This window comes from Caloenas nicobarica, chromosome 17 (genome assembly GCF_036013445.1).
Source record: "Caloenas nicobarica isolate bCalNic1 chromosome 17, bCalNic1.hap1, whole genome shotgun sequence".
Classification (NCBI taxonomy): Eukaryota; Metazoa; Chordata; class Aves; order Columbiformes; family Columbidae; genus Caloenas; species Caloenas nicobarica.
The window spans coordinates 7,096,778-7,110,184 of record NC_088261.1 but is presented as its reverse complement, the minus strand read 5'-3'; the positions used below and the strand labels follow the sequence as shown (position 1 = coordinate 7,110,184).

The 13,407-nt window shown below is 44.5% G+C and overlaps 2 protein-coding genes across 19 annotated transcripts in view; one reads left to right on the top strand and one right to left on the bottom strand.

Annotated features, from left to right (window-relative positions):
- The window catches only part of LOC135995844 (uncharacterized), a 94,565-nt gene that overhangs the window by 841 nt on the left and 80,317 nt on the right, over positions 1 to 13,407 (bottom strand). For 5 of the 18 annotated variants that reach the window (XM_065647434.1, XM_065647436.1, XM_065647427.1 and 2 more), the window contains 3 exons: positions 8,551 to 8,786; positions 2,436 to 4,199; positions 49 to 2,222 (listed from right to left, as the gene is read on the bottom strand). In XM_065647434.1, the coding sequence (XP_065503506.1) occupies positions 4,150 to 4,199; positions 8,551 to 8,786 (286 nt within the window). In that variant the 3' untranslated portion in view covers positions 49 to 2,222; positions 2,436 to 4,149. Of the gene's footprint in view, positions 1 to 48; positions 4,200 to 8,550; positions 8,787 to 13,407 lie in introns of those variants that run through there. The other 13 variants (XM_065647428.1, XM_065647421.1, XM_065647424.1 and 10 more) reach the window with 13 other exon arrangements.
- Positions 1 to 13,407, top strand: part of COL26A1 (collagen type XXVI alpha 1 chain) — a 160,360-nt gene that overhangs the window by 142,991 nt on the left and 3,962 nt on the right. The window contains exons 8-12 of the mRNA XM_065647417.1: positions 3,725 to 3,817; positions 5,258 to 5,301; positions 7,659 to 7,721; positions 11,389 to 11,433; positions 12,763 to 12,807. Coding sequence (XP_065503489.1) covers positions 3,725 to 3,817; positions 5,258 to 5,301; positions 7,659 to 7,721; positions 11,389 to 11,433; positions 12,763 to 12,807 — 290 coding nt within the window. The remainder of the gene's footprint in view (positions 1 to 3,724; positions 3,818 to 5,257; positions 5,302 to 7,658; positions 7,722 to 11,388; positions 11,434 to 12,762; positions 12,808 to 13,407) is intronic.

Genomic DNA, 13,407 nt, shown 5'->3' with positions numbered 1-13,407 from the left:
TGGTTTGCAGAAGGAGTAGCCAAAAACATTGACAATTTTTCTCGTTTATTTTTTATTTTTTCTTTTAATACAAGTCTCACTGCAAGTGTAAGTTATCTGTGCAGTCATGATAAAGTTACGGTAATATCAAGATCATTTTCTTACAAAACTTGCCATTTTGCTTATGTGTTGGCGAATTTTGCCTCCCACAGGTTGGTGGAAAGCTGATCCTCTGCAACCAATAAAGCGTAGCCTTGTAAATTCTGGGTAGATTTTCTTTTAATTTTTTTTTTTTTTTTTTTGAATGGAGCACATCTGAAAGCTATAAACACAAGATTCCAGCTGCTGACAGTAGAGGGAAGCATATTCCTGGTAATGGGCACGTGCACCCACAGAGATGTGAGAAAGCTGTATCGGATTATTATAGTACAGTGTTTGGTTCCGCCTGAACATGGTTAATGCATGTGCCTTCATTAATCGCAGCAAGTTCCCGTTGGCAATGTTTATCAGCAGGCAGAAGCCAAAAATGGGGAGACAAATATTTTCTCACAGTTTCACTGTGCTGTGGTGAAGAAATTGGTCCCAGTTGTCTCCCTCCAGATCAGGTAGCAGAAAGAAATTAAGACACGATTACTTCATTTCCATCCTGTCTCTACAAATCAAGCCTATAATGGGGGAATTTATCCCTTAGAAACATTAGACGAGGGCCAGAAGCTAAACTGCCGTACCCCACTGCTGAGGCTGCAGCTACCAGCATCGCTTGCTTTCTGTGCCGCTTCCGAATGAGCGGATCAGGTATGTGGTCTGGAGTCCGCTCAGTCCTCTATCTCTTGCTAAAGCTAAGACAATTCTTAGGGAAAAGAGAAAAAAAAAACCAACATGCAACTTTCACTCTATTGAGGGCTGTGTTTTCTTACGTCTCAAAGATTTCAGTTTGCAAAGGACATGAGATGACATGAACCAATTTTGCAGGGAGAGTGAGGGGAAACCAAGGCACAGCGGGCTTGCCTGTGTGCCCAGCACGTTGCTGGTGAAAAAGAGCAGAGATTTGCAAAGTGACTCCCTGTGCCTGCTGCCACGTGTAGCCCTTCCTGAGGAGGGGACAATGCAGCAGAGGAAGGGAACAGCATTTGATTTAGAAAACTGTACCAATTGCGTTCAAAGCTGTTTATGCTTGTGCCACTCTGGCTGGGCCAGTTTCACTGCCTCGTTCAGGGCATTTCTGTCCTGTTTCGGGTTTCCCATTTGCAGGATCTTTGTGCTCTCTTCCAGAGAGTGTAAGTGCTCGTATCTGCCCAGGTCAGAGTGGTTGCGCTCTTCTTCTTGGCTTGGCCAGGAGTTGGAAAGCTCCCAGAGCAAATTGTTGTCTGCTTTCTGTGGTATATCCAGAAGCACTGAAACAAAATCCAGCCCTTGAGCCCAGCAAAGCCTGGATCAGTGCAGGAGGTGGCTGAGAAGGGAAGATTCCTGCTACCATTTGTTGCTATTTTCTGGCTGCTCTAACACCCTGCAGCTGCAGTGAGCCCTGAATGTCCCCCTGTTGCTAAGGAGATCCGAGTTCTTTTTGCTGCTTTATGGGAATATGGAGAGGCTTCCTTAAAAAATGTGGGGGTTCACACACACACTTCAATCCCATTTCATTCACAGTATGTTTTATTGGGAGCTTATCCTGGAAGGAAACCTTGATCTGAGGGAGTTCTACCTGGCCAGGCAGCTGAGGAGGAGCTGCTCCAGATGTCCTGCACATCCACACTTGGGGCTGCAGGGGCCAAACCGGAGCTGCTGAGCTCAAGGGCTGCTGAGCAGAGCTCTCTTCTGTGTCACAATTATGGAACCACCTTTCATCAATAACTTCGAGTCAAATGTCAGGATAGGTGGATTTGTGGGAGTAACTCTGTCATCATAATAATGCAACATTTAGCTGGAATGTTTTGTAACCCAAATCTTTATCCCTGGCTTACCTCCAGCAGTAATTAAATCCTGGTTGTTTGTAGTACATCCTCTCCCCCTCTCAGTGGATGTGCATTTGATTTTGTTCACCACTCGTTCTTTAAAAACAAAAGGCTCTGCAATTGTTAATGCCTTCACTGCTGTCTGATGCTCGTTTCCCAATTTCATCTTACTCCTAAGCCGTAATGGATTTTGACGTGGTCAAATAAAACTCACATTAATTGGATTACACACTTCACTTGGGTACCTTTCCTTCCGAACATGAAAACAGTCTCAGTTGTTTTGTTTCAGGGCTGTAAAGAAGGGAAGATGGATGGAGTTAGAAACAATACTCAAATAAATACCTGTTTGCATTCAGGCTTTAGGCATGAAATTTGGTTCTCTGAGGATCTGGGTTAGATCTTGTGCTGTTCTGCTGCCAGGAGGGCATTGCAGAGATGCACTGTCATCCTTGGCAGTTGAAGAGGTTTCACAGTTTTCCCTAGGAACTGCTTTCAAACAACTACCTTGAAAGTCGTCTTTATCATTGCCAACAGTCCAGAAGTTGAGAAGGCTCCATAATGTGTCTGCTGACATTTCTGGAGATTTCACTTTATGTCCTTTGGGCTGGACTCTGCAGAGTAAGCAAACATCCTTCCAACCTTCCTGGTGTCACTTGATATTTGCAGCAATATAGCAGTGAGACATTTGCAGTCTCTTACACCTGCAAAGGGTTCTCCTGAATTTTACTGTGGTGAGTTAAGAAACATGAGTAAGTTTGAGGTCATGGGCAGGAGGAGATGGACATTATTCCTGCCTGGTGGCCTCCAGCTATGGAAAATGTGAACTTTTCAGAGCGTCTACTATCACAGTGACCAGGAGCCAACATCTTTATCCAGTTTAAATTCAACAGGAAATATGCTGTTGTTCCTGTAGCACTGGTCAGGGCAGTGGATTGCAAATCTTAGCAGCATCTGGCCATGGGGGTTCCCTTCCTTGCTTTGTGACCTTGGTCTCTTGGTCAGTTGTGGAACTTTGTCCCCTAGGTTTCCACACCTGTCAGACAGTGTTGTGGGATGCTCAGATGAAAGATGCTGCCATACAGGTACCACCCCAGGCTACCAGTATGCTACAGTACAGGTCCCTAGGGAACAGGGTTGTTGAATATGGTTTGGGAATTGCAAAAAATAATAATGCTTGTTTTTTTATATCTAGTCAGTCACCAGCTGAAGTGGTAACCCTCTTGGTTCGAAGGAAGATGGGGGCACCTACAGGCTGCTGATTTTTCTTCCTAACAGAAGAGGACTGAGAAAGATGTGCAAAAGCACAAAATTCCTCCAATTCCTCCTGATGCCTTTTCCCTCCCTGCTCTGCTCCCGTTTCCATCCATTTCCCAGAACTCAGTGGACCTGCCCAAGCTGGCCAGAACACCTAAAATAATCCTAAGTGGCAAAAATGTCTTGGGGATGGCAAATTTTGGGTCAGTTATTGCTGTACAGTACAGAGCTACTCTTAACTGCTTGGGCATTTGAAGAGAGGAGTATATAGGTGTGCAGGAATGCAAATTTTTTGACAGAAAGGATGACTTTTCTGAGGTTGTCAGAGGAGGGATGAGCAGCTCTGCAGGTCTGGGGGATGCAGCCTGTGTCCTTACAGAGCAAAGGGAAATCGCTCCAAGATCTGAAATTTTGAATCCTGAAGCACTGTGTGCCCTTGGCCAGCAAAAGGCACCAAAGTATTTTGGGGAGAAGTCCTGCCCGCTGGGACTGGGCAGCTGTTGCTGCAGGGACACTGACTGCTCTGCTCTGTCACACAGATGGAGAACCCCAGCTGGCCTCCACCGTCATAGACACCATCATGGCTGGGCTGCCAGGACCTCGGGGAGCCCCGGGACCCGTTGGGCCACCAGGTAATAAACTCAGTAGAGCTGCAAACCTGTAATGATGGGGAAGATGAGCAAAAGAAATTCCTGATGGAGACTGGAGTCTGTGGGATGCCTGCAGGGAAAGCAAGGGGACCTCATTGGAAGGTGGGTCCAGGAGTGGGAAGGGTGGTAAGACGTAACGAGGTTTCTTACCTGTTGACAGTGGCAGATCGTTTTACCTTGGGCAGGACATATCTTGAGAAGGGTGTAATTAAAAACCGTCTTTAAGAATGAGTTGTCCAGTGAAGTTGTTTGGGAGAGTCCTGTCACTCTGGAGCTCCACGGAGCAGGATCTGGCCACCTGCTCTGTGATGTGTCTACAGACTTCGGAGCTGGTTTGAGCTATTCCAGATTTTCACCAGTATACCTGAAATCAGAATCTGGGATGAAGATTCAGTGGCAATTCTTCTTTTTCTCTGTGCTGATGAGTGGCTTGAATGATATTATTCCTGCAAACATCAGCACTTCCCTGTATGATGCATATTTAGAAGTGAACTCCCATTTAGTTGCAGAAAAGGCTTTCCTTTCATTATGAGGGCCTTTCATTTATCCTTCAATCCCTTTATTCTTTGACTTAAGCATTTGTGTGGTGTGTTAATGATTGAGGCTGATTCAGCTGCACTTTGTGTATAAGGCCCACATTGTTTCATCTCAAGGGTTGTGACAACTAAAGCAGAGAGGAGTATTGCTAAGTTCAGACTAAGCAAATATTCTGTCTCACATTTGCAGGTATAATTTAACAGCTACTGTTATGATATAATTGTTTTTCCAAAAGGAACGAATCTGTTAAGTGACTGTGTAAAAGAAGTTGACCTGTTTAGACTGTGTTTAACTTGTCCTGGAAGCAGGCGCTTCTGTGGTACAGACTTCAAAATAATTTATTGCTACTGGAACGAGCAAAGAACAAGAGACTTTGCTTTCCACAATCTCACGCTGGCTACATCCAAATGCCATCTCCTTCATGTCCGTCATCAACTTTCTGACAACACGAGGCAGACCGTAGCAGGCCTGTGGACTTCCCTTGCCAACTGCGAGACTCTGTTTCGGAAACAGCAACTAATCCCCCTCTGATGTAGCTGTTTCCTGGATCTAGCAGGAGCTTTCTCAAAAGCTGTCATTTTAAACGAATGCAGCATGTTACTGACATCCTTCTTGCCTATTTTCACCTTTTTTTCCTCCCAGAGCCCTAGCATCTTTCCTAGGGCACAGGGATATGTTATATCAGGATGTGGGTATCAGATAATCCAGTGTGTGATGAAGCATTTATGCTGCAGTCCTGTGATCGATGAACAGCTCTTACCTATTGAGAGGGTATGCAGAACAATGAAAGGAAGTACATATGTTTGGAATTTAGGGTCTTTCCTTCTAAATCTCCTTAAAACTGTCTCAAATGATGATTCCCACCAGGGCCACCGGGTGCATCAGGACCCAGAGGGCCACCAGGACCCATCGGAGCCCCTGGATCACAAGTAAGGCACTTTGGGGTAGGGCCAGGGGTTGGGTGCGAAACATCTTCTCTTTGCACAAAGAGGGAGAGTACTTTATAAGTCTTGGATCTGATGTTTCGTTCCCCATGAAATTCCATGATTTTAATAGTTTCTTTTCATTCTGCGTTGCATTAAGAGGTTGGAATGGTTGTGCTTTCTGGATTTTCCCTTAATCATAACAACACATCTTGCTGTAGCTGTGTCGAAACATTTCACTTTTGGCCTGAGTTGATGCAAAGGATCTGACATGGGCTTTACTAACACGGTGATAGAAAAATACTGTGTTTCCTGAGGAACACATAAAAAGATCAAAAATGCATCAATGGGAATTCACCAATTCACCAAAGTGAATTTGTTAAGCCTACTTGTTCAGAAATAGCACTTTCTATTCAAGAAAAATATCACAAATTCCCATCAGTCTGATTATTTATCAATACAAAAATTGTGGAGGGGGAGATAATGGAGTGTGATAAACTCATTCAAATGAATTTATGGTAGAAGAAGGGCAAAGTACTCACACGGATGGAAAAAGCTAGTTAAATGGAAAGAAGCGAAGTAATGATGAATAGTGAACTACTGCCAAACTACTCAAAATTGTGGTTGGCTGATACAAAGGGACTCCAGTTTTGGGATGAGTATTACTTAATGTGGAGGTAAACCAGTAACATCAGATATTTCAAAGGAATCTAACATGACTAAAGAGATAAAAGTGACTGAAGAGTACAGAGAGAGAGAAAGGTTAAGTAGTTTAGCAGAGGGATGTAACTTAGAACCTGATAGGAGGTTCAGAATTGCTAGACATTAGAGAAAGGAGATTTTTGCTATGTATTTATTAATCACTTTGAAGAAGCAATGGACAGCTGGTTAGTGAAAGTTTGCCAGTGTAGCAGAATAATTTCAATTAGTGAATGCTCTGGAGAACGATGAGGAATACCAGATAGATATGAACACAGTGGGAAATCTGGCAGCAAAATGGCAGATGCAGTTTAACGTGATTAAATATAAGGTAATTCACAATTCATAAATAGGTTCTGTAGTAGAGTCTGGCTTTTTCACATGCAGCACACGTTATAAATCTTTTATTGTTTACAACAGATTTGTGGAATTTGGTGTTCTTGAGTGTCATTTTTGAGGGCTGTCAAGAGCAAAGGATGCTTATGGACACTTAAGCTTTGTTCATGCTGCCTGTTGGACTTAAGGCCAAGTCTGGTTTGTACCCCACCTCATCTGACAGCCCTAGTAACCTCCTAAACCAGGCCTGAGTTTCTGAATCTTTTGTGGGTGCAGGGGAGATGTAGCTGAACTGGAGGTCAGGTCATTGTGCGCCTTGGCACTGAGCTGGGGGGGCTGCAGGCAGGGGGCAGCATGTTAATGGTGAGCATCGCTGCCTCCCAGCTGGAACTGGGAGAGTTTGCCTCCTTTAGATCCTTCAAAAACTTCTGTCTAGTCTTGTTGGGCCACTTAACTAGATGTTGAGGCTCCTCACAGCTGTGCCTAGAAAGCCCAAGTCTCTGGGTGCTGAGAGGTGGGGGTTTCTGGGGGCTGTTGGGCAGGTTGGAGCAGTGGCCTCATTTGCTGCAGCCTCCAAGGCGATGTGCAAGTCACTTGAGGTGGAAAAAAGCGTCTTGCACATGGTCGTGGGGAGCTGACATGCCGCATATAAACAAACAATATTGTTCTCTCCCTGTCTCTGGTTTATATTATAGCTGTGGCTTCGCTATGTGGATAAGTTAAGAATTTGGACTGATTTCTGCAAAGCTGTTCAATTAGTAGAAATCTGAAGACTATGTCCTTCTTATCCGTTGGTGACGGTTTTATAGATTTATTCAACCCAGGGAGCAAAATTATTAGTAGAGATTGGACTTAATTTGAAAATTGTTTATTAGGGTGAGTGAATAGCTTCAAAATAATTTCCATTGCACAATCCAATTAATTTTCAGGTATGTATGCTTACTCATGCCACCCACTGAGGCAATTATGAAGAGGGGGAAAGCAGTGGGGATTTTTAAGCTAACCATACTATTCGTGTGTTAATTTCTTCTTGGTAACTGAGAACAAGAACTATCCTCTCATACTGGTCCCTTAAAATGTTAGAGCAGTAGTCTGCAGTGTCTTAAAAGACCCCAAAAGACCCAAATACACAGAAACTATAGCGCTCGGGGTGTTCGCAAACAGAGTTTCCATTGTTGTTGCTTGAGGGTAAAAGAGAATCCAGCCCAGTTGCTTAATGGGTGTACAAGGTTTTCAGGAGCTAAGGATCACTGGGAATTGCATTCACTTCACCTACACAAAGGAGACACAGTGGAAATTAATTCCTTCTTGTTCTGCATCTCTTCTAGGGCTTACCGGGCTCTCCAGGACAACCTGGGCCAAAAGGCTCCAAAGGAGACCGAGGAGAGCGAGTAAGGTTTTACACACATGGAGAGATTCCCAGGGTGATGTCTCAGAAATTACATACAGCATAGGTCTTTCCAGTTCTGTGGGATTACAACCATTAATAATTTTAAATATAGAGTTTCTAGGTCTCCTGCAAGAACCAAGATGAGGGTTTACTGTAAAGGGTTGAATTGCTTACAAAGTCTGGTGTTCCCTAAAGAGATTCAGGTAGCAAATACATGGTATATAAAGGCTGGTGGAGAACAACTTTCTTGCACCGACCAAAGCTCTTTAGCTGGAGTACTTTGAGTGGTCTCGCTGAACTCTTCCTTCTTTGGTAATAAAGCAGTAAAAGCTCATCAGACTTTTCCTGAACCAAAGCTATTCCCCAGGTCAAAAGATCTTCTTAATATATTTGGAAAATTGAAATCATGTTCGTAATACATTTATGTGAAATCATGTTCTTAATTTCTTTATGTGCTATACCTGAGTCCTTGATTGAGTTGTCAAGTGCTAATAACTAAGCACAGAAAGAAGCGCTGTTTGAATGTTAGGTCCAAGCTGGTGAAGTTTAGGAAATACCAGAGAAAAATCAAACAAGGACATAAATCTGTCAGATTCCCAGTCTAGCATTCAAGCACTGGGAAGGGTTTCAAAGTGGTATTTGGGCCTTCAGCTGCTTCTGTTCGGCACACTCTCCAAAAGGCCACGGTCTTTGAACTCTCCTGTGAGAGACACTAGGGGCACAAAGTCATTTGAGAATGTGGTACGTGGTGGAGGATCACTCAGCAATTAGACCCTAGTGTGGAGCAGAGTCGAAGAAAGAAAGGTAAGGAAAAAAATATTGGATGGTACCTCTAAAATGATGGACGTCTGCAGTGGTGGCTGCATTGACAGCACCTTGGGCTGCAGCCGCAGGAAACAAGTTCCCTTTTCTGCCAAGTGCCACCTTGACGGTCCCAAAGATGGAGGTGAACACGGAGGTCACCACCTGTACCTGGGTGGCTGGAGATGATGTGCTTCCCCCATGCAATTGCATCTCCTGTTCTTCACTTCTGCTCACTCTTCCAATCCAAAAGACAGAGGGATGTCTGAAAAAGCCAAGACAGACAAAGACAAATTAGTTAACTCCAATTTGATGACTTCCCAAATTAATGAAATAACCAGTGACTGACTGAAGCTGCGTTCCTCTGTCCAGCCTGTGTGCAAGGAGAGCAAGTCCAGGTGGCTGGTTCCATCCTCTCCTGAGGCACCTCATGCCGAGGAGCAGGAATATCTGAGGATGGAGCACATGCTTTGAAAATGCTCTAGTTTATTTTAGTATCTTTGCATGTTGCTTAGGGTGCTTGGCCCTTGTTCTTTTGTAAGAAATGACTTGCAGCTCTGTGAAAGACAGAGGCCATTTTAAGTGACTGTTAGGATTTTTTTGTTTTAGTAAGTTTCCTTGTGCAGTTCAGCCACTTTGGGAATGTATTTGTTTTACTGATAGATTAGAGACTGATACATTTCTGGGACTAGAATTTAAGACTCTGATAGAAAGCAAAACCTTAACTGATAAGATTCAGCGCAGGTTACCAACTACAGCTCATAGCCATTAAATGTTAATTTTCATTTAAAAAACAAACAAACAAAGCATGGTATATGGCAAAGAATAAAGTTTCCATCCAGGAAATTGATAAAAGCTCTTCCTTAATGATTCATTTAACATTTTCCTTTAGTTTGTGGTTGACCATATTGCTAACACTAGACTTATTTTGAAACAAAAGCTTTGTTGCACTGTGTCCATTTTGTTCCCTCCTTGTTAGCTATTCCGAATTGCAACTCTGCATCTAGATTTGGAACAAATGAGATTTTAAAATATCAGAATGTCTTGCTAAATAGAAAAAATCTATTTTCTGTCCTTCCTGTGTTAGCATGGAAAGCGAAGCCAATTGCTTTTTCTGGCAGAATTTCTGTAGGATGTTCTGTGTGCTTTTTGTCTTTTGCGAGTGTGGATTTGAGTGCTGGTTTTGACAACTACACGCTGCAATTTTGGGTTTGGTGGATACAAATTGGAGCTGGCCTTACACAGAGTGGAGGAGCTGTGCAGCTGTAAAGACAAGTAGAGTGGGGTTTACAATGTCTATTGAGATTCGAGAAGATGTTATTAGACATTCTTCCTGTCTCATCTCAGAAAGAACAGATATAGAGGTGACCTGCGGCAGTCCGAGCGCATCCCCTGGCCGGCACATCTGTACGTGTGCTGCTCACCAGCAGCCTCTGTTCATCTTTTTCTTACGCAGCACCAGGGAGGGATGCACCATATCATGTCCCGGCAGCAGTCAGAGGTGCTGGGATAAAAGATATTTCTAACACCCAGCCTAAATATCTTTTGATCCCCTTTAAGCTGATAACAACCTTTCCTGTCCCCCCTGGACATAGAGAACAGTCTGTTCATGTATTTTCAGTGCGTTGTTTTGTCTCCTCTCTGTGATTTGCCGCTTGCCTGTGCTTTTTCACAGGCCTCACTCCCTCCAGTGCAGAATCCAAGTATTTGCCTTTGAAGATGCTCAGAGAACCTCACAAATTGGGTTTTGCTCCCAGCACTCGTCGTGTCGATACGGGCCTTTGTCTAGTGCTGGCTGGCTGCTCACGAGCCCCCTCAAGCTCTCCATACTTGTGTTTTGTAGATGCCCAAGGCCCATTGGATTTATACAAAGCAGAAGTTTGATGGACACAAAAACAAAGGACCTGGCAAAAAAACCACAAAGCTTTCTGGCAAATAATACAAATAGCTGCCACCAGCTAGGTAGTTTTGTTGGAGGAAAAAAAAGGATGGGTTTGTTTCTGTGTATGTCTATGGGAGAAGAGCCAGGTTAAATATGTGGTTGTTTCATCAATGGCTTTCTGAAGATGCTTTTAAATTTTGTGACCTCTTCCCAAGCTCCTGCTTTTTCTTTAAATAATCTATGTCTGGTCTCCTAGTCAGGGATTCTGCCCTGCCCCAGCGTGCTCCAGGGTGGGAAACCAGCCCTGTGGAGGAAAATAGGGGGAAAAAGATGCTTGGTTCCATGGTGTTTCATTCTGCCTCAAACCAACACATAGCATTTCAAAATGTTTCTGTTTAAAAATAAAAAATAAACACCACTGAGAACAAGGTGAAAATTAGCACAGCAGGAAAAACAAACAAACCAACCAAAATATTGTAGGTGTGTTTTGATCGGTAGCTGTTGGGGTTAATGCGGGGATGTGTGTGTGGAGCAGGAGGCAGATTAAATCAGTGCTCTGTGGGAGTCCTGGGCTCCGTGTGCTGTCTGGGGCACCATCAGCCCATCACTTTTACTAGACAGAAGAATGCAGCATCTTTGTAAGAAACAAATCTCCAGCCAAATTCTTTCCTGGTATAATGGAACTGACTGCTTTAAAGTTCAAAAAATTGCTAATTGTCTTACTGAGAGGGTACTGAGCTGAGCAGCTCTGTATCAAACCAAACATCTCCAAAGTGTGATGGGATTTGGAGCTGAGACTTGACAGAAAACCATGACCCCCTTTTGCTGTCTCTAAGTGATAATGTCAAGGGAGAGGAATTTTTTCATATTATCCCAAGTGTAAGGTTTTTCATTAAGCCATCTTAATTCCACTAGTAAAAATTACGCTATGTTCTTGTCAAATGGAAAAAACATCTCCTAATGACACTTACTTTATTTCCAACAGGGGCAAGCAGGTCTGACTGGAGAGAGGGGCATTAAGGGATTTCCTGTAAGTGATGCACTTGCGGGGGTGTGCAAGACTCAGCTGGGTTTGGTGCGCTCCTGGCACCGTAAATACCACCGAGTTGGACTGCAGGGCAACTGTCTCCAGCTCAGACATCTGTGCAACAGGCAACCTCATCTTAACGCATTCCTTTGTGAATGAAATGTCCTCCTGCATGTTGAGCACAGTGCTGAAACGCCGCAGTCAGGAAGGCAGCACGTCCCTAGAGCTGTGCTTTGCTCGCAGGTCCCCTCCAGCCAAACCTGGGCAGCCGGAGCCCCCTCCCTGCCCCGTGAGGTTCCTGGCACTGCCAGAGCCCAACGGTGGGCACGGCCAAACAACCCAACATCAGCTGCTCTCAGCTCCCTCTTTGTACTTGGTCTGCCAAGCTGAGCTGGAAGCTCTTGAATGAGATTAAGAGATGTCTCCAAATGATTTCTTGGCAATACCTGAACAGATGCACACAGGAGATGTCTGCACTGGCACACATGCCTAGGGTGCAAACAAACTGGTGGAGATGAAGGTTGGCTCAAAGTCAGCTAATGGAGCAAGCTGGGGGTTTGTGACTGGCAGCATCCAGAGAGGTCACAGGTCCTCTGGGAGGTTTCTCTTCTCTCTTAGTTCTACCTCACCGTTTCATACAATTCACCCAACCTTTTTTTCAGTCCTTCCTCCCATACCTACCCCTGCCTTGCAAGTATCTCAGGGATGTCCAACAAGTTGGAGGAGCACGGGCATTTCCACGCAATTTAATTCACCAGTTTGTTGACCTTATGTTTTAGTTTGTAGTTTAATGTCTCCATATCATATGTTCTTTGGGAAATCGTGAACTTCTAGTTGGGGGGAACACCAGACCAACGTTCATAGCACACAGGGATCTTTGTTCAAGAAAAGCTTAATGAGCATCTTCAGAGGCAGAAAGTGATGTGACTAATTAATGAAAGCAGAATGGAAGATTTTCTGTTCTACATCAAAGATGAACACGTGCATGTTTGGGGGAAGGGAGCAGTATTTTTATCTCAGTGTTTTAGCCTAAAGCATTGCTCATGGAGAGCTTCATGAGATCTATATAGTCTTGTTGCGGGCCCAGGCCATGGCACCCAGTCCCTCCTGCAGCTTGGCCGCTCCTGGCCAAGTCCATCAGTGTTAGAAATGGTGATGAGCTCCCGGGAAGCTGATGGGGGCCAGGACAGAGCTCACGAGAGCACTTTGGCCAGTTTGTTTTCTACTGGTGAAATGCTTCTGCCTTTATATTGTTCCTTTGGAGGGAAGGGACGCAAGTGATCCTGGACAGAGTCAGTCACGTGAAAACAAATTTCTCTTTCCTTGTTTTAGGGTGAACCAGGCAAGAAGGGTGAGGAAGGTGACAAAGGCACTGATGTAAGCACATTGTTTTACTTTCTTTTTTGTCTCTGCTGTGCTTCAACCATATTCCCTGTGGCAGGCTGGTTTGTGGAGGGCGAAGGTCCTGTCCACAGTTAAAAGTGCAGAGCAAGCGATGACATGAACCTTGGGTATGAACTTAACACATGCTAGAAATGCTGGTCTTTGAGGCTTCCTTGCCCTCGTTGTCAGCTGCCCTTCTCTCCACGCTCTCTGAACACCTCTGCAGTCTGCAGTGGTTGTTCTACCACACGGAGCTGCTACAGGGTAGGGAATTAGCCCCGCACTGTCTCTCCCAAACACTCTGGGACAGACTCCCAGAAGAGATCAAACTACATGTGTAGAGAGAGTTGGGCTTCTCACACCTCTACTCGCCCAGTTAATAATGGAGCAACAAGAAGGTGGCAGCCATGTGTCTCAGCTTCCTGGTGTAACAGCAAAGAGAAAGCCCAGGTAACTCACTGATGGACAGAGTAAATGTCCGCTAAGAGTAAAACCTGTCCTCCAGGTAGTTCAGCATAACTTGAGCTGCACAGGATAAAGGTTTGACAGGAACATACACCCAGGGTTTGGCCCACTGCAGAAGCAGGAAACAAA